This window comes from Lepisosteus platostomus, chromosome 2 (genome assembly GCF_059453375.1).
Source record: "Lepisosteus platostomus isolate fLepPlt1 chromosome 2, fLepPlt1.hap1, whole genome shotgun sequence".
Taxonomy (NCBI): domain Eukaryota; kingdom Metazoa; phylum Chordata; class Actinopteri; order Semionotiformes; family Lepisosteidae; genus Lepisosteus; species Lepisosteus platostomus.
The window spans coordinates 15,618,341-15,637,936 of NC_142612.1; the positions used below are offsets into that span (position 1 = coordinate 15,618,341).

The 19,596-nt window shown below is 38.2% G+C and overlaps 1 protein-coding gene across 2 annotated transcripts; it reads left to right on the forward strand.

The window, feature by feature from the left end:
- The first annotated feature begins 7,293 nt into the window (after positions 1-7,293).
- Positions 7,294-10,902, forward strand: LOC148676017 (chymotrypsin-like elastase family member 1). 2 transcript variants are annotated; one of them, XM_088600413.1, is made up of 8 exons: positions 7,294-7,450; positions 7,554-7,636; positions 8,084-8,184; positions 8,667-8,786; positions 9,239-9,375; positions 9,638-9,783; positions 10,091-10,244; positions 10,755-10,902. In XM_088600413.1, the coding sequence occupies exons 1-8, from the start codon at positions 7,408-7,410 to the stop codon at positions 10,766-10,768; spliced, it is 798 nt and encodes a 265-aa protein (XP_088456539.1). In that variant the 5' UTR covers positions 7,294-7,407; the 3' UTR covers positions 10,769-10,902. The 2 variants fall into 2 exon arrangements, with proteins under 2 accessions (XP_088456539.1, XP_088456531.1); XM_088600405.1 differs by having other exon boundaries at positions 10,091-10,240.
- The last annotated feature ends 8,694 nt before the right edge of the window (positions 10,903-19,596 follow it).

Here is a 19,596-nt window from a genome sequence, read left to right on the forward strand (position 1 = left end):
TGTCCTTTTTTACTTAAAAAAGAAGGTCTTCTTTAGCTCAGGTGGCAAGACCTGGGTTCAAGCCCTTGCAGTGAAGCACGAACTAGGGTGGGAGCGCCGAGGGCACAAGCCCTAGAACCCGAATCCGTTACAATAACAGAAGGACAATGAAATGGCTTTTTCGAAGCCGCAATTGCGAGATACCATAGCGCGTTTTTTTTTTTTTACTCCCTGGTGGAAACGGGCTTCCAGCTCTGAAATCATGTGAAAGGTTGTGGGATCAAATCCTGGCCAAGATTTCTTACCATGCGAGTTCAAGTACAAGCTGTGTGGAAAGTTCAAATTAATACAAACTGGCTTCTTTCTGCTCTGGCATAAACAGATGATGTTCAGCATCATAATTATTTTCATGTGTCTTTCAGGTGAGAATTATTTGGCAAAGAAAGTGTTGTTCAATTTTGTTGAAAGTACACTATTTGTATGGAATGAAGATGTGTACTGTATGTAAAAAGTGAAGCAACACTTTTTTATTATAAACACACCTTATCGTCACCACACAATGTAATCATGTTCTTCAGACTTTGCCACATTTTGATTACTTTTCAGTTGAGTGATGAAGATACTTTTCTTTGAGATGTGCAACTGGGGCTTAACCAAATTATGTGCTTTGCAAAATTTCAAATTCTGACTATCCTAATCAGAAAAAGTTTAATAATATGATTAAAAGAACAATTATGTGACCTGCTAACAGGGAACATTGCATCAAGAAAAGCCCATTCAGCTGACTCACTTACCATCACTGGGAGGAAACAATGTGACAGCAAGAACAATTTGCCACAACAGCATTGCATCAGACACAAACCTTGACATTGAAGACAATGTGTCAAAGATATTCAGTGACAAAAGGAGAGTGAAACATGAAATTGAAGACAAAATAACTGCACTAGGCTACAATTACAAAAATCCAAACAAACTGGTTACAAATGGCTTGACAAACAGGTATTACCAGTTGGCGGTTTTCATTATTACTGTAAGATGTGTTTATGCCCTGTAGAAGAAAAAAGTTACATATTCGGTTAGCTGAAAAATGAAAAAATAAATAATTATTATTATTAATAATAATTATTATAGTAATAATTGCTTACACTTATATAGTGCTTTTTTGGGTTTCCAACTGTGAGTTGCAGGGTGATATGGCTGCTGGCTATAATATCTAGCATAGTACAATTAAACAGCATAATTTTGTGGTTTCATGTTACTTCAATTGGATACTTTTTAAATATGTTAAATTATACAGTATGTAAGCAACAACATTAATGTAAATGTATCTTTCATACTGTATTTATATTTATATTTATATCTATATCTATATTTACATCTATATTTATATTCATATGTGTGATATGATTTTTCTGCGTACTGTTCTGTTCTAGTTTGTTCTTTGTGCGTCCGGACTGTGAGGTACTCTTTTAGTGCACCCCTCACTGTACTGATTGTATTGTACTATTATTATTATTGTATCATTCGTTACACTGTGGCTGTGTTGTCTGTGTAAAGCTGCTGTTGCACTGCAATTTCCCTCACGGGATTAATAAAGTATTTGTCTTTATTGGTCTTGTTCAAAGATAGTTTATTTGTAGTGAACAGTAGGTGGGATTTCTGATTAAATACTCCCAGATCAAGGGACTCCATTAATGTCCCTGGTGTCCTGAGATCTCGGATATTGAATATCATAACTCTTCGGAACTTAGACAAATTAAATATGCTCTTAAAAAGATCTATCACGTTTGGAGACCCACAGAGAAAGCCAAAGAAAAGCTCAGATTCATTAATACAACTGTAAAATTGAAATTAAGGTAAGAACTGTTAAAACTATACAACACAGTAGTTAAACAAATTGTGGTTAGTGTTGACTAAAGTGCAATGATTAATTGAGCTGAATAAAGACACCGTCCTTCAGATGAGATATAAAACCGTCACATCATCCAGGTGGGGCTGCACATTGGTGGTGGAGGGAAGTCCATTACCTGTAAATCACACTGAGTGGAGTGCCCAGAAAAAGAGCTATATACCGTATGAGTAAGGAATTAATTGAAAATGTATGGTCCTTAACATTACATTTGTTAATTTCCCAATCGACATGTGAAGAACATACTGTACCAAAGCTATTTGGATTTCTAATTTAAAAGAGGTGTTGTCTGGTCACAACCTTTGCCGATTATGGAATTTAATTTACAGAAATGCAGTACTCAAGAAAGACAGGCACAGGTGCAGAGATCTATTGTTATTCGTGTACCAGTGACCCAATGTATGCTGGAAATACTTGTTTGTCAACTTAAGGCTGTAAGATTTTGAAGATTCTCAATTCTGGGAATTAACTTCACTTGTTCAGCACTTACTTCCTTGTCACATGGCATGTTCAGTTGAAATGCCTAACATGCAGCAGCTTCAGAATTCTTGAAAGTGAAAAAAATGCTCTCTTAAAAACTTTGATTTAGGTTTTCTGCAGCAGTGTTTATTAAGTTTTGGGAGTTGGATGCATGTACAGTATAGTATAAATCATTCGCACACCTGTACATCGTCCACATGTTGACTCAGAACGTGTAAATAATGAGAAGAAAATTCACACCTTAAACTATGAACATACTCTCATTCAAAACAGAAATGTTTCCTAACACCCATTATAAGGAATGATGTAAATGCTATAATTACTACGACATCTAGTCATTATACATAGAGGGACACTGCCATTTACAATCAGAATTTCTGTCACTTATGTATGAGTTGGGAGACTATCATGTGACCAAAACCGGTCACCTATATGGACCCCATTTCATCCTCTGCTCCTGAGAGTTGACATTCCCCACAATTTGTTCCAATTGTTATTTAGTACCTTTCATACCCTCTTCAGAGACAGATATTTGCCTTTTAAAAAGCATTTTCAACTTAATTGAGACAGATGTGTCTAATAATAATAATCTCTTCATCATAACCACTGGAATACACTCTTAGACTTAATCTCTATCTTAATCTTCCTTAATATAAGTGGGGAATTATTACTTTTTCCTATACTCCAAAGTTGGATTACTGTATGCATATATTTTTAAGTAACTAGCAAGATGTAAACTTTTCTGTTACCGTATATACAAGCATTATCAATAACACTAAAAGATATAGCAATTCAACTAGTTGAATCTATAAGAAGAGAACATCTTCTTTTTAACAGTAGTGTTAAAAAGAGTAGTGTTTTTATTGTTTTTAACAGTAGTGCTGGAATGCTTGGATTCCACTGATCATGGAACAATGCCTAAGTAAAGCTCTGTATTCTTCAACATCAACATGAAAAGAATACCTCCTTTGTTTGTAAAGGCTTGGAGACAAGAGTTACACATTCTAGAAGAAAAAGATATGACATGGTAGACCATAGTTAAGAGAAAGTGAAACAATTTTATCTGAAAAATGAAAAGTTCTTAAAAAACAGGTTTCTCTCTTGAGTGATGCTCTACTGAGAGCACGAATGGTCACAGACAGTTTGATGCTCCCTGCAGGAGAGCTGGTCCAGTATTCTTCAACGTTGTTGATGTAATTGATGCCCACAGTTTCCTATGAGGTCTGTGGTGTGAACTTGCAGAGTTCTGAGAAGCCCTGTTGAATCCACAGCTCCAACTCCAATTCTATTCGGTATGGGATTATAATTGTATAATAAGGAGATTTTGTCTCCACAAGAGATGGGAGAAAAAAATAGCATCCTTGCTTGAGAGCCGTAGACAGGGTTCTATTATGAGCAGCAGGGCACAGAAGTGGGAATCGTGTAGTACTGGATGTAGTTGTTCCTTCTGAGTGGGAGCAACTGTGGGCCATGGAGCGGTGGCTCTGTGACTAAGGATCTGTGCCTGTGGCTGGAAGGTTGGCGGTTCAAATCCCACAGCCGGCAGAGGAATCCTACTCCGTTGGGCCCCTGAGCAAGGCCCTTAACCCCAACTCCTCCAGGGGTGCTGTACAATGGCTGACCCTGCGCTCTGACCCCAGGCTTCTCTCCCTGTCTGTGTCTCATGGAGAGCAAGCTGGGGTATGCAAAAAGACAAATTCCTAATGCAAGAAATTGTATAGGAATAATAAAGTAATGTTGTTGTTGTTGTGAAAGATAGCCAGCAGCCATGTCAGCCTGCAACTTACAATTGGCAACCCACTGAAGCTAAGCAGGTGTGAGCCTGATCAGTACCTGGATGGGAGACCTCCTGGGAAAGTTGTTCCTGGAAGAGGTTAGTAGGGTCAGCTGCAGTCTGTGTGGGTCATGGACACTATACAGTAAATGACTCTCGAAAAGAGTAGGTTTGTAACAAATTTCCCATGCCTCCTAATAATCCCCCTCTATGAATTGGCTACATTACTTTGTTCTTCTACTCTGTCTTTACTTCCCATCTGCACATGGTCTACAAACAACAGAGGCAGGACTATCATGCCAGCAGCCATATCATCCTGCAGCTCACAGATGTCAGCCCACTGAAGCTCAGCAGGTGTGAGCCAGGTCAGTATGTGGATGGGAGACCTCCTGGGACAAACTAAGGTTGTTCCTGGAAGAGGTTAGTGGGGTCAGTAGGGGCCGCTGCAGTCTGTGTGGGTCATGGACACTATACAGTAAAAAGGCACTGTCCTTTGGATGTGACACAAAACCAAGGTCCTGATTCTCTGTGGTCATTACAAATCCCAGGGTGTTTCTTGAAAAGAGTGAATTGGCTTCATCACTCTGTTCTCCTCATCACTGACAGCTGATGTGTGGTGAGCCTACTGGTGCATCATCCAGGTGGGGCTGCACATTGGTGGTGGTGGGGAGACCCTCATTACCTGTAAAGTGGTTTGAGTGGAGTGTCCAGAAAAATGCTATATAAATGTAAGGAATTATATTATTACAAAAGTAGAGTGACAGAAGGACTTCATGTTATGCCAGGCACTTTGAGACAGATTGCTGAGGTGCTGGCTGCATGGTGTTCAACTATAATAATTTTTAGAATCAATAGGTGAATGGATTCCAAAGCTACTTTGTATTTTATTTTGAAGATGTGAGTGATGTCATCAATTTAGCTGATGTTTGAATTCACATTTTCTCATTTCAATTTTCACCTCCTCCACTTCTACGTCAGTAGTTGTAGAACAATTCACAAGAATGTACTAATGGTAAATACAAAGTAAATACACTTATTACAAATTACTGGAAGTCTCCCAGACTGGAAAATTAAAAAGGATAATATAGACAGAGCGAATCTACAAATAATATTCCTACTAATGTCTAGAATGTTATAAAAATACAGTACATAGAAACCAACAACAATAATATGCAGGAAAACTTAAATAAAGGGACTGAGACAAGTGGAGAGATCTATTATTTTGCTAAGGTGCCCTGTGTCCTAGTAAACCAATGTGTCCTGGAAATACCTGCCCGTTCAGTTCAGGGTCCTGTGGTAACCCCCTTTAATACATTAATTTTCTGTAAAGAAAGTTTGAAGATGCACGTGTAGTTCTGAGAATCTATGTCATTGTTCTACACTTATTTCCTCATAGTATGGCACATTCAGTACAGAGCTGAAATTCTTAAGATGACAGCTTCATAATTCTTTGAAGTTTTCATCAAGCATGCGGTATTTCAACAATTCAGAATGAAATGCCCTAAACTGAATGTTTCAACTTCAATACTCTTGTAAGCCTGCAGTAAATATATTTATTGAAATGCAATAATGACTAAAATAAAGATACTTGTTTTATTTGACAAATGGTCTTTGTGTTCAAGATCAATGAATGTTGCAGAATGTGAATATACTGTATAGTAGCTTGCATTAGGGTTCCCCACTCATTTTTACCAACAAAATTCCATGACTTTCTCATAACTTCTTTTCCCGCATAATTCTCGCACGTCCTGGGTCTTCATCTTTTTGGAGCCATGTCTTGTATCTTTCATCTGTTAACCAGAGGTCACTGAAAACACAATTACCCGGCGATTTGACATGGGTGCTAGGCTAACTTACAGCTCGTTATAAAAGTCCTGTAAGAGGGTCTGACGCCACAGCCTCTCTTTAAAAGTTTGCTAACTTATGAACAAAATTACATTATACAGCCATGACCATTTTGGGTCAATTAAAAAAAAATTCCATGAGTTTTCCGACACTTAATGGATATTTGATCATTTTTCAAATCTTTTCCAGGTCTGGAAAATGAAATTTCACCTTAAGGCCCACCTTAATCGGACCCCCACTCTTTACTCAGCCAGCATGCCAAATTTGAACATTTTTCCATCTTGAAAAGATCCCCTTTGCCCCTTGAGAGTTATCAGTCCTGGGTCAGTCCCCAATTTTCTCCCTCAATCTGTTCCCGCCCAGCCCACCAGAATCCTGTTCCCCCAAACGGCTCCACTGCCCCTCCCCAACTCTGCACCTCCCATCCCATTTCATCATTCATTCCTCTTTTATACTGCGCTGTCTTGAGCTGCACAGTCCCAGAGTGCCAGCACGAATTGGAAGACTACATGGGCATATCCATAATTCTTGATCTGGCCTTAGCAGCTCACGCATCTAAGAGTACTACAAACAGCTTTCACTTAGGGAAGCTGCTACCTGCAGGAATGGAACAATAGTGTCTATATTGCTGTCTCTTCTCTGGTTTGTGCACCCTTATCTTTGTCATCTGTGGCTCTTATTCTCACTCCATATTGCAAGAGACTCTCTCCAATTGCCCTGCTTCAGCGCCCTCAGTTTCCCAGTCATTGCATTGACAAAAAGAAAAGGCAGTCCACATATCAGTTGTTCTAATGATTACTTTTAGCTTGAATTAACAGCTGGTTTGTAGGTTCTCACCTGTTCATTTAATCTTCCTTCCAATACACTAGACCAGTCTGCCTTTAAAACATCCCTAAACTGTACTTAGTTAGACACACAATGTTGGGTTACTTCACTAAGATCTCTTTTCTTAGCATATTTGTAAGTTTCAATTGTGGTGCCTAGAATGTTTTAAATAAACTTCTTTTTTAATTGCACAATAATTGGGAACAATGCTATTGCTCCCAGAAAGTTACAAAAAATAAATAAATATAAAATACAGAACGTACATACAGTATACTACTATTATTATTATCATCAATAGTCCCATCATGAACTTGGAACTTCATGATGAAGATAGAACAGCAAAGACATTCAGAGATGTCTTCATTTGTAATACTGTCTCAAATTCAAAATTCAAAAGTAAAAAGATAAAGGAAAAAATATTAAAAAACTATTTAAATTAAAATGCTGAGAAGCAGGTTTGAAGACATTCCTGTCCGGAATCTCCCTTTCCTGTAAATGAGGAGAGGAGAGGGGTGTGTTTTGCAAGGTTTTCAGGTATAAATATCAGTTAGAAACTCCCTGCAAACTATCCAAGACGAGAAGGACAACAGGCAAGATGCTTCCCTACATTGCATTAATTGCTTTTCTGGTCCTGTCTGGTGAGTTGTCTTTTATATGACAGTAGTGTATATACTGTACCTAGTATTGTATTTCAAGCTGGCAAGATGATAAAAAAATCATTTCTGTTCTGTTCATTTGCAGGACGGGCTGTTGATGCCCAGAATAACACTGCGCAGCGGGTGGTGGGAGGGGTGACGGCCACACCCAACTCCTGGCCTTGGCAGGTAAGAGAGCAGATTTCATTTCGAAATACACAGCACAGCAGGAGGACTTACATACAGTAAGACACGTTTAAATCATTGTCTCTCAGTAGCGTGTGGCTCTGCTCAGGAGACGCTAAAGGCACTCTCCATCCTTCAGCATGCAATACTACTGGCCCAGTAGACCAGTGAATGTTTTTAGTAATTAAAATCAAAATGTTATCAGCTTTATATTCTAATGTTAGCCACTAGGTATTTATATTAATAAAAATAGTATATATATATTTCTTCATTGAAATCCCATGATTAACAATTAAACAATTTGCCAAAATGTCATAAAAAGCTATTAGATTTGGGTTAAAGGCTCACACAGTGACGTCTCCTAGATGCCTCCTGTGCAATTTCAGTTCCACTCCCTGTACAAGAGCAGTGAGAAATCCAGTCCTGATCCAGTGTCTTTCTCTTCCTCAGGTGTCGATCCGTATTAGCTCCAGCAACTGCTATTCCCACAACTGTGGAGGTGTCCTGGTTAACAGCCGCTGGGTTCTGACAACAGCCTCTTGTGCTGCAAGGTAGAGAAACACTAATTGGAGCATTAATTAAGTAGAAAAGATCAAAGATGAAATTCCAAATCAGATTCTACAAACTACAAACCGGAGACTTTCTTTACTCTGACAAATGATCTCCCTGTAACAAAGTCGTGAGAGGAGAGGGAAGAGTTTATTGAAAATGATCTCGCTTCATTCCATTTGTACAACTCTTCACAGTGTCATACAGAGACTGAAAGTCTTCAATAACTAGAGCCATGTTCCAGGTACACGACTCTGGGACCTTGGCTTGGTTTGACACACAGGTGTTAAGGAAGTGGACCACGTTGTTGAAAACACCTTTACTGTGAAATCTGTTAAGATCCTGGTCTGTTCATGGTATTTAAAGGCTCTGTAGATTGATGGAGCTGATGGAGTCAGATTGAAGATTAATTGGAGTAATTAATGTTCTTGCTAAAGACACATTGTTGAAATTAATCTACTATCTGTACCTTTTCTTTCTGCAGTGGCACTCTGGTTGCTTTCCTGGGTGATCACAATATTTACGGGATTGAGGGACGTGAGCAAATCATTCCTGTGGAAAGGATCATCATTCACCCAAGCTGGACTAACAACCTTGCTGCTGGGTACGTCTCACACCGTGGCCCTTTATGATGGAATACTGTAGCTTGTGGATGAGTGAAGATGGTTTAGCAATTGTAGTAAAACAATTCTGTTGTACAGAATAATAAAGAGCAGATGCATATGATGCTTAGTTTAAGTGTAATTAGTAACAGGATTCAGACAGGGGATGGGGGATTCTGCACCAGACAGCACGACTGTCTGCTGCGTCGGTCCCTCTGTGTCACTGAGTGCTGCAGCTGGTCCCACCTGCTTAAATCTCTTCAAAGAGTGTGCTGCTGATTAATAATAATTGAAAGCAAGTAACAAATGGAAACACAAATAAAACCTGCTATTACCCTGTACTTGACAATTTGAATGAAAGATCTGTACATGTTCATATGATAACCTAGTGTATCTGTACAGAGTTTTCCTGAACTGAACTGGTCTCCTCCTGTGTTCCCTGTGCTGTGTGCAGATATGACATCGCTTTGCTCAAACTGAGTCAGAATGCCGTCCTGAACTCCTACGTCGCTGTGGCATCACTGCCCAGCAGTGGCGCCATCCTTCCCAACAACAACTTCTGCTACATCACTGGCTGGGGAAGGACCAGCAGTAAGTTTGTAACAAGAAATCTTCCAATATAAATTCTGGTTTAAATTAAGGGGAAAGTGGGTAAAATAAAATATATTGATGCAACAATGTTCTAGAACAGGAAAATCGTTTGCATTAATTATTTCTTTTCGCTACTGCTTTTATCATCATTTTTGGAAAATAAAATATCTTGATATGCTTCAGAGTATCATCATCATCTATATCTTATTGAATTTCGAGATGATGAGTTCTCAGTTGGTGACGTTCTGTATGTTGTTTACAGCCTACGGCCAGCTGTCGGCCACCCTCCAGCAGGGCTACCTGCCCATTGTGGACTACGCCACCTGCTCCAGCAGCGCCTGGTGGGGATCCACTGTTAAGACCACCATGGTCTGCGCTGGTGGAGATGGGTACAGAGCAGCCTGTTACGTATGTATTTGCTCTACAGATCTGTCCCTTTCATCATCCGTCTTTTCATTTAGCAACTCAGCCTTCTTGAGTACTAAAACCCTCTTGCTGCCATCAAGATTGCAGATATTTAGGAAAATGTCTTCACTACTGCACTTGGAAAACAATTACTTTGCTCAGGAAGGCAAAAATTTCTCAATTCATTTCTTTATGACTGTCCTGTGATAACATCAGTGCAGTGTTTGTATATAATTTGTAATGGCCCATCCTGGATGGTTGGGCACATCAGTGTTAATCTTACAATCACACTGTGCTCTGTCTCCTGAAGGGTGATGGTGGAGGAGCCCTGAACTGCTACACAAATGGAAGATATGAGGTTCATGGAATTTCTACCTTCATGTCTTCACTGGGCTGCAATGTTTACCAGAAGCCCAGTGTCTTCACCCGCGTCTCAGCCTACACTAGCTGGATCAGCAATGTGAGTAACCATAAAATGTTGCATTTTACAAGACAAGGTGTTCTCTTTATCCTCAGTATTTTCATATTAAAGCAGAATATAGTTCTTTAGCTGAAAGATCAGTACACTTAAGGGCGTAGATAATTTGGATGAAAGCAGATTGGATTAAAACATTTTGAACATTAAGACTTTTTTTTCTAATGTATGATCTATTATATGCATGCCCTCTGTGAATGAATTATAAATTTCCACTACACCCCGAAAAGTAATGCAAACACAAGAATACTATCTGCATCAATGCACCTCTTTGAAATCAAGAATTGTATAGTAGTACAGCTAACGGTACTGTATTATTAATGTGAAAGATTTAACCAAGTGCTACAGAGCTATAGAGCTCTGGGTTTGAAAAGTATTACTTGAATTTTGAGCTACAACTATGGATGCTTCCAGCTATACTAGTTCACTTATTTTTATCTTTCTCCATCACTGACACTTGCAGTACTTATTTTCTTATGACATATTTCTTTTCTTATAGACCATCGCCTATAATTGATTCCGGGCAGCTGTGTATGGACCACATTTCTGACTGCAGAACAAAGCTGTCCCTGATTTTCTGACAAGAATATCCCTACAGCATGTAACTGAAACACATACAAGCAATAAAACTTTAAATGCTAAATAAATTTATTTCCATGGTTTTTATTTCACGTCTCTGACTACTTCATCCTACTTCAAAAGCTTGTAAATAATAAAGAGCCAAAATAAAGAAACAGATTGATAGATATGTGCCATAATGTTTATACTACTAGTTCCATTCCATATTCACTGTCACTGCTTTTCAAGACTATGGACACACCCATAATAAAAAGGTGTCAGGCAGCAGTGATCAAGTGAGGTGGGATGGTCTCTGGGTATTTGTCTTGTAGATAATAAGACATTATCCACTCTATTTCCTAAGTTCAGAAACTAATACCAGATATCCATAATATAGACTCACAGAGAAGTTTAAAAAGTCAATTATGCTGTTACAAAATATCAGACAAGGGTCAGGAAATAAGCTTAAATGCTAGGTAAATGTAAGGATTTCTTCTGTACATTTACTGGCACTGTTCTGGTGACAGTGCAATTAATCAGAGTCAAATTTATTAATAAATCTACTACAGAACACATCAATACACACTGAATGCACAAATCAATATGCAACAGGTGCCTACTGTATGTGCTACAGACCTAAAAGCTTTAACAGGTCAAACTCGTGTCCCTATACAGTAAATGAATATGACCCAGAATTAAATTTCCCTTCCCAAAACATGTATGGCCAAAACTGAAAATAGAATGCATAATTCTTCATAATTTAAAAATGCATACCTGTGAAAACGTGAAGAACAATTTCATCTGATTCCTCAATATAAAAAAAATCAGAATTTCCGCAAGCTTTCTAGAATAATGTTCAGGGCTGATCAGAGCAGGGTCTTCTCACATGGCACAAGCTTTGAGGAAGAGGAGTGTGAGGATGTTCCTTCTACTCCCTATGTCTCCTCCACCTTCCTGTCGCCTTTCTGGTCTTCCTTGGTCTTCTTCGTCTCTATATTTATGCTGTGCTCTAGGGCTTTTTGAATATTTTAGCATTATTATGGTTCTAAAGCCCTACCATGATTTCAGAATCTGAATTTGATCTTCTGTGTTTACCTGCCTCTACCTACATCTAGGCAAGGCTAATTTTCTCATTGTGAATTGACTAATTAGAATTATCTACTTTTAGTACAATGATTGGTGTGAAATTAGCATTTATTTTTAAGCACAGATTTCCCCCCCAATTTACGTGGTCTTACTGGGTAAAACAAAGGAAAAAACATTACTGTGAACGTGTGTTAAAGGAAGTGAAGACCGTTGTAGAATACATTTTAGTGGCAAAGAAGGTGCATGCAAGAATTATGCGTCTTCTCTAACATAACTAGAATATTTTTTCCAGGTATTTGTCAATTAGAACGTACTTGTTCAACATTGATTCATCCATCTATCCATTTTCTAGCATTTGTATTCAATTCAGGGTCACTGGGTAACCAGAGCCTATCCCAGCAAGCAATGGGACCAAGGCAGGATACATGGATTGGTTGCGAATCCACTGCAGAGCAGACACACATTTCCATTTAAATGGAGGTCGTATCAAATGGGTCATGTTTCAATAACTAAACTTCATTAAAACTCTTCTGCAGGTAATGTTATCTGGCTGAACAGTTTTTCAACAGGAATTACAGCCCAATTTCAACACTTGATGGCCCAAGAGTGACATGAACATTCTTTGCAGCAACTAATACCATGGACGTACGGTAGATGGTATTTTTTACATTTACAATGAGTTGCTTTAGTATATCATCTCAAGGCCACTTTAAATTATATATTTGGATCATGTACTATAAGTCAAGCCACCATTTTGATGGATGAAAGAGACAGATTTTTTTTTGTCACTTTTCACCTCTCCAGCACAACATCTTCAAAGTTTTGAGTTGAGAAGCTATGCACAGGATATTTGAGCAAGACAAGTTTAAAGATTACAATAAATTAGAAATACCGGGAACTAATTCAAAATACTGTAACATTATTAATAGAGGATTCTGACTTAGAACCACAATAATAAATGAAATAGAAAAAGTGATGAAAACTGAAAAGTAAGGTCTGACAGAGAGCAGGCTGATTTTATATTGAAGACTGTAAAGATTCAGCTCAGTAAAAAGAGAAATGGGTTATACAGTATATGGTGAAATATAGAACAGTAACATAAAAACACTTGCAAACAAAAGAAAGAGATGGCTCAAAAGTGGGCATATTTTCTTTAACATATTTTGCAGAATGATTATTCAACTGAAGTACATAACCTTTTCCAATATGCATTATAACCTCTCTGGACAGAATGTGCCATACAATGAGGAAGTAAGCGTAAACACTGAAATCAGTTCTTGGAACTACAATAGGATCTTCGAGTTGTCTTTCCAGAACTTTGTGAGTAAAGTTAAAGTATGAAGTCAGCTTCTCACTTTCTTGTGACTGATAAGACAGGTTTTTTTCTAGTAGTATTAGTAGATATTAGATGGTCTAGAGAACCTGAAAATATTATTTCCACTTGAAGCTAAAATACATTTTAAAAAGTTAATTCAGTACTACAACAGTACACGAAATGTCAAAAATGGAGTAAAATACACCTCGGACAAAAGCTGTGATCAAGCTAAGTGTTGCGTTCAGGTCATTCAGCTGGCCGAAAATGTCTGCTTAGCAGGCTAAAGGGGCCAGCCATTTCAAATCTGAAGAGCTGCCGGCTAGCTAAGAATATATTTTTGACAAAAAAAACCCAACATCCTTACATCATCTCTGAGCTTGTAAATGCAGCATTACGTTGTTTAACATGATTGATTTTCTTCATTTTAATACACTATTCAGGCAACCCCCAGGTTAAGAACCGCTGTTCTAGACAGTGAAAGTAAAATAACTGCAGGTACTAGACAAATATTTTTTCAGGTATTCACTGAGGAAGAAGTCAAGAACATGGCTCGGGCAGCAGAACAAAGCTCTGTATTAAATAGTACTAGCATAGAAGGGGGACGTAATATGGGTAATAGAAGCACTCAGGATTATTAAATCCCCAGGGTTCGAAATATTTTACCAATTGTGCTCAAGGAAATGAGACATGTTCAGAGACCTTTGTCGCAAATGTTCTAGCAGCTGTTCACCCCGATACCCTGTTTCATTCAAGAAACGGCAGGATGAGATTCTTGGATCATTTATCTACCACCTACAAAACGGACTAGATGGTCTTCCTCTCATTTGTAATCTTTGTTCTGATCTTGTGAAATATGATACTTTTTCAGGACTGACTCAAATAGAATTTGAAATATATTCCATCCACCTTCAGTAACAACTACTGTATATACTCAGAGGATTTCGGAGAGCCAGCAGCTAACCCGATAGACAATTCTAAACGCGGGTTTAAAACTTAGTCAGGAAGCCAGTCCATCACAGACGTATTTGCAGATTTTTTTAAAAACATTTTGCACGTTTACTAATAAAGGTTGACTGCTTGCTTCTCGGAGTGAAGAAATATCATGCCAAGATGAAGAATATACTGTACAGATCACAGGTTCCCTCAGAACACATATCCGACATCACTTCATCAGCACTACAGTTTGATCGTCATGACTCATGCCAAAATGTTTTACAGAAGTCCTATGAATTATGCGTTTCCTGTTCCTAATAAAGAGAAAAACGAATCCAAAATAAACCAAAGATTGTGCAGCTGAACAGACTGACAGATTAAGAAGAAGCTGGGGGTCATGCAAGTAGTGAAAATGTCATTAAATGTTAACATGGGCATACAAATTCTAATTATAAACACATAAACAGAGCTCATCCGCCATCATATCTGAAAACATTAAACATTTTGTAGGGTTTTGCTCCTCCCATACGTCCTTCCCATCTACTGGTAACAGGTCTCCCGATGTGGGCTTCTAACCCTTCCTCTTCAACTCGCCTGAAAAAAATCGCGCCCCATTTACCTGTTCTTCACGAAGCAGAAAGGCATGTGTGGCAGTGGTGATCAAAATCACAACATTCACATCAGCCCCAGTTATCTTTGGCTGACGTACCAGCTCAAAGCACTGCCATCTGATAACTATTAACCGGCCATTACTTTCCTGACATCCCCCTCCCCCCTTTCATCTCTCAAAGCTTTGCAGGTTTTTAAAGAAAGCCGGGGTCTTGTCTCATCTGTCTCAATTAGCTTCCTTCACGCAGTTTCCAAAAAAAGAATAAAAGGGGAAAATAATTAGTTGTATTATTCAACACCAGAGTGCTCCTGAATTTCAGCACCATTTTATGACAGACCCAACCCTCAATCAAGGAAGACTCACGAGTTCTGCAGTCAAACTTACCCGCGATAACCCAGAAAGGGGAAGTCAAGAAGCCTGTATTGTACGCCTTTCAGCTAATATGAGGTCCCATAGCAGCCTCTAGTGGCAGCCCACCTGTAACTGCAACCCCTTCTCAAACTAGCCCCCCTCAAGTAAACGATATATACTGTACAAGTATCTGACCAAAATCCTATCAAATGACAAAAAAAAAAAATCACCTGGGAACACCACAAGAAATTTACAAAGATGTAAATAGACGAAAAAGCAAGTACTATAAACTATAATGCAAGTACAGATCCTGTAAGGTCCACAGAGTGTGAAAAGGACAAGGGATACATGAATGTTGATAACATATACAGTATATACATAAATTCATATAATGTATATAAAAATATAGAAACTTATTTGATAGTATTAAAAATTAATATAATTTTAAAATACAGATTGTGTCAACATGAAACCTCCAAATTCAACCTGCAGCACTGGTTATATTGCTAGAATTCCTTTTTAAAAATCCATTAAACATACAAGATTAATTAGAAACTGTTGACTGAGCCTACAAACCCTTCCCAAAGGGACACATTATGTGGCCTCAGTCTGAAATCAAGACATTCAATTACAATTTGTTTTACCTTTATTTTAACATTCTAACACACAACTTCCAAGTGAAAAATAAATGCTCAGATTTTCTGAAAAGGAATCTTTAAATGAAAACCAAGACATTTTATTTTGGATAAGCGTACACACCAATGAGTTATTGAGTACTTGGTGGAAGTACCTTTAGCATTGACTATAGCCATTTACAGAGGTCTGGACCAATGTAACACACCTAGATATGTTTGCCCATTCCTCCTTACAGAACTGTTGAAGCTCAGTTTAATTGCGAGGGACCACTGACGGACTGCAACTTTCAAGTCATTCCACAGCTTTGTAATTGGAATGAGGTTGTGACTGTGATTGGGCCACTCAAGGACACTTACTGTGTTCTTTAAGAAACTCCACACAATCAATGGTGAAGTACCGGAGAGATCTACAGGACATCGCCACAGCAAGGCGGCATAGGGACTCATGACATACTGGCCATCAGGAAGTCGCCCACTGCTTTTAGGGGAATTGTAACTCACTGTCCGAGAGATCATACAGTAGTCTGTTTCTATATCCGGGTCCCCTCTGATTGATGTAAACCCTTGATTCCTAGCAGATGAACTAGTGTAGTAGCTACTGCCTGATATGGAAATGCATTAAGACAGGGTTACAATTTGTTTGGTGTTCTTTTAGCAATGACCTCCTTCTTGTCCTCCTCCCAGACAGACCAGATCTCTGGAGAGCTCGGGATATTTTCAGACACATGCAAACTTTGACCAATGTTGGCCATAAAAGCCCGTAGGTCAGGCCAGTGTCCTTGTTTGATCATCTTGTTTGGCTGAACAGCCTGATCTAGGCAGGGTCTTGATTGTTTCCATACTGTACATCTTCCACTTCTAAATAATCATCCTGAATATGCTCCAAGAGACATTTAAGCCTTTGAAATATTTTAATATCCATCTCCTGGTATGTGCCTTTCCTCAGCTTTATCCATTGCTAGCTGTTTGCTGACCATAGTTGAAATTGAACTTTGAGATATGCTACCCAGCAAAGGAGACCTGCTGATTTCTGAAATCAGCAGAAACACGATAAATTAACACAGGTGGAGGCTCATTTACTTGTTGTATTTGAAGGTAACTAGTTCCACCACAGCTAAATTTACAATTGCGAATCACTAAACATATACACTTTTCCATGCCATGCTGCAAGGTTTTAATTTGTAGTTGCTATTTAGTATTTACAGGAAACTACTGTATTTGGTTTCAGTAATTACAGGACAGTAATTTTAAATACTGTTGTGCCTTTGTCATGTGTTGAGGATCTCTTATGTCCCATTGTTCTAAGTTCCCCCCTTTTTTGTGACTTCCCTGTGCGTGTGTGATAGCAGCCCACCTCCTCAAGTCGTGACTGAGCATTTTCATTGAAGGACTGGACCCTTTCATTCTGTGCATGTAATGCTGTCTGTTTCTAGCACACAATAGCTGTTTTCTGCAATAAAAGTGTTATTTCTCCTTTTACTAAAGTAATATAATAAAGAATTAGTTTTTATTGGCAGGTTTTAGATTGTCTAGTCTTTATTTTTAAATGTGAATGATATAAACCTTTTCATAATGGTAGTCCTATAATCATTTTGATAATGCAACAACACTGCCATCTTTTGTTCATATTTGGCACTGCAATTGCAATAGATTTGAAGAAGCATTGGAATGCAAGGAGACCAAGAGGAAAGTTAATGACTTGTGTGGCTCAGGAGATTACATTATTTATTGAAAAGATTCATTAAGACCACTTTTTTCATCAAAGTTAATAAACCTGTGTACATGGTGTTTTGCTAAACTGTTCCCTAAACTTACAAATCATTGTATTATTGTTTATTATCAGAAAACCGACTGGGATTGACATTTACCAATTAGTTTGTCAAATTTTTCTAGAAGAAAATAAGTCCATACATGTTGGACACAGATGCACCATGCAGCATGAAAATGATCCACAACAATGGCCAATGTAGCCAAGGAGCTTGTCAGGAGAAAGAAATCCAAAGGAGAATGCACTTTACATGCTGAAGCTGAAGAAAACGTGAAGTAGGAACATCCCAACAAATGTTTCTTTAGTCCAGTGGACCATAGATTTCATTCAGCTATTGCCATAAAGGGATATCTGACATGATATCAAATATATTAATGCAATTACTCACAACACAATGCTTGTTTTCTTTTTATTTATTGTTATTATTCACATTAATCTCATAATCACAAATAAACAAACTGATTGAGTCTAAAGCAAAAATAACAGTTTTGACTTTGTTGTCCCATTATACTGTGGTACCCAATACTGTAACCCCAATTGCTAAAGATAATGGCTACATTATGATGGATAACCATGCTTTTTATGTACTGTAATGTACATAAACACTTGAAATGATAAAAACACAACTGGGATAAAAGTACACTGTTGACAAATGTAGCTATAGTGCCCCATCTGGATTTGATTGAGAATCCAAAAGTTCAGATCCTGACACCATGCTACTCACTGGTACTTTTTATTAGCACACAACTGAAAAAATGACATAAAAAGCTTTTGAAGAGTGACAATATGAAGCAGACATAACTACAAAAACGAACTACAAAATTCTCAACATAAATGTTTTCAGTTTCTCTCAAGAATTAACTATCCCTTTTGACATATGGCTGTATCATAATGCTGAAATGACTAGTGTTATTTTGTGTAGGTTAGTTAAACCATGACAGTACTACTATGTAACCGTTTTACACAGTAGTGTGGAATGTTTTTTGCACCTTTGTGTAGGTTCCTCAATCTACCAACTCTCTCCATTTGTAATAGTTCATTCAAATAGAAAAACCTGATTCATTATGAGCATCATGAACAAGACTTTGAAAGTAAACACAGTGATGGGGTGGAAGCAGTGTTTCGGTGAAGGACAATAACAATAAGGAAACATTGTATCATTACCAGTTGCAAAAAAATTAATGTGGTCCTGAACAGTTGTAGACCAGTGATACTGTAGATCACTAAATGGACAAACAGCTGAAGAAAGTTTTTTTCTTTGTTTGGCAAGTTTACACTTATCTACACTCCACACCAAAAATACAGTCATGGTCAGGGCACAGTACCCAGGCAGCTGTCAATATTCTTTCACAGTGCTCTCTTGTGGTTTGGAGGGAAGCTGATTACTTTGTCCATCACTTTTTTTCCCCCGTTTCTGGGAGATGAAGCTAGAAAAGGCAAAGTGTTTGCACACGGTGTTACGCCTATAATTAGGAGGCACAGTGGCACAGCAACAAGAGCTGCCATCTTGTCTTAACCTGCCATGCAATCACAATATCCAAACATTGTGTTTGACTTTTTATTGCTCCCCCTCCCCCCCTATTATCTAGAAGATTAAAAAATTCACAAGGAAAAACAGCCAAGAATTAAATGCTTTGGGAAGGTTTGGAAAATCTGGTGGGATAGGCTTGGCTTAACCCTCTTGGTTAATGGTAAATGTCTTGGGCATAGGATAAGGAGACTCAAATCTTATTCAAATGGAGTGAGCCAAGGGACAGCTGCAAGGTGGAGATTGGGTGGAGGAGGGATGCTTGAAACAAATGCAAAAGGAGGCGTTTATGTTCTATATATACAGTACATAATTTTCATAGTGCCGATTAGGAAATTGTGTGAAATTGACTTGTCCTTGTTACTCCTACCAAATTTCATTTAATTACTTTTATATATGAACATGAGCATTTTGTACTGTACAAAAGTAGGTCCTTCAAGCACAGTTACCATTTTATAATTTATGTTTTTGCTACCTGCATGTTTTGCTACCTTGTGATAAAAATCATTCCTCAAGTGCAGCTGAGGACCAGTTTCTTCTATGACATGAAAATGTAT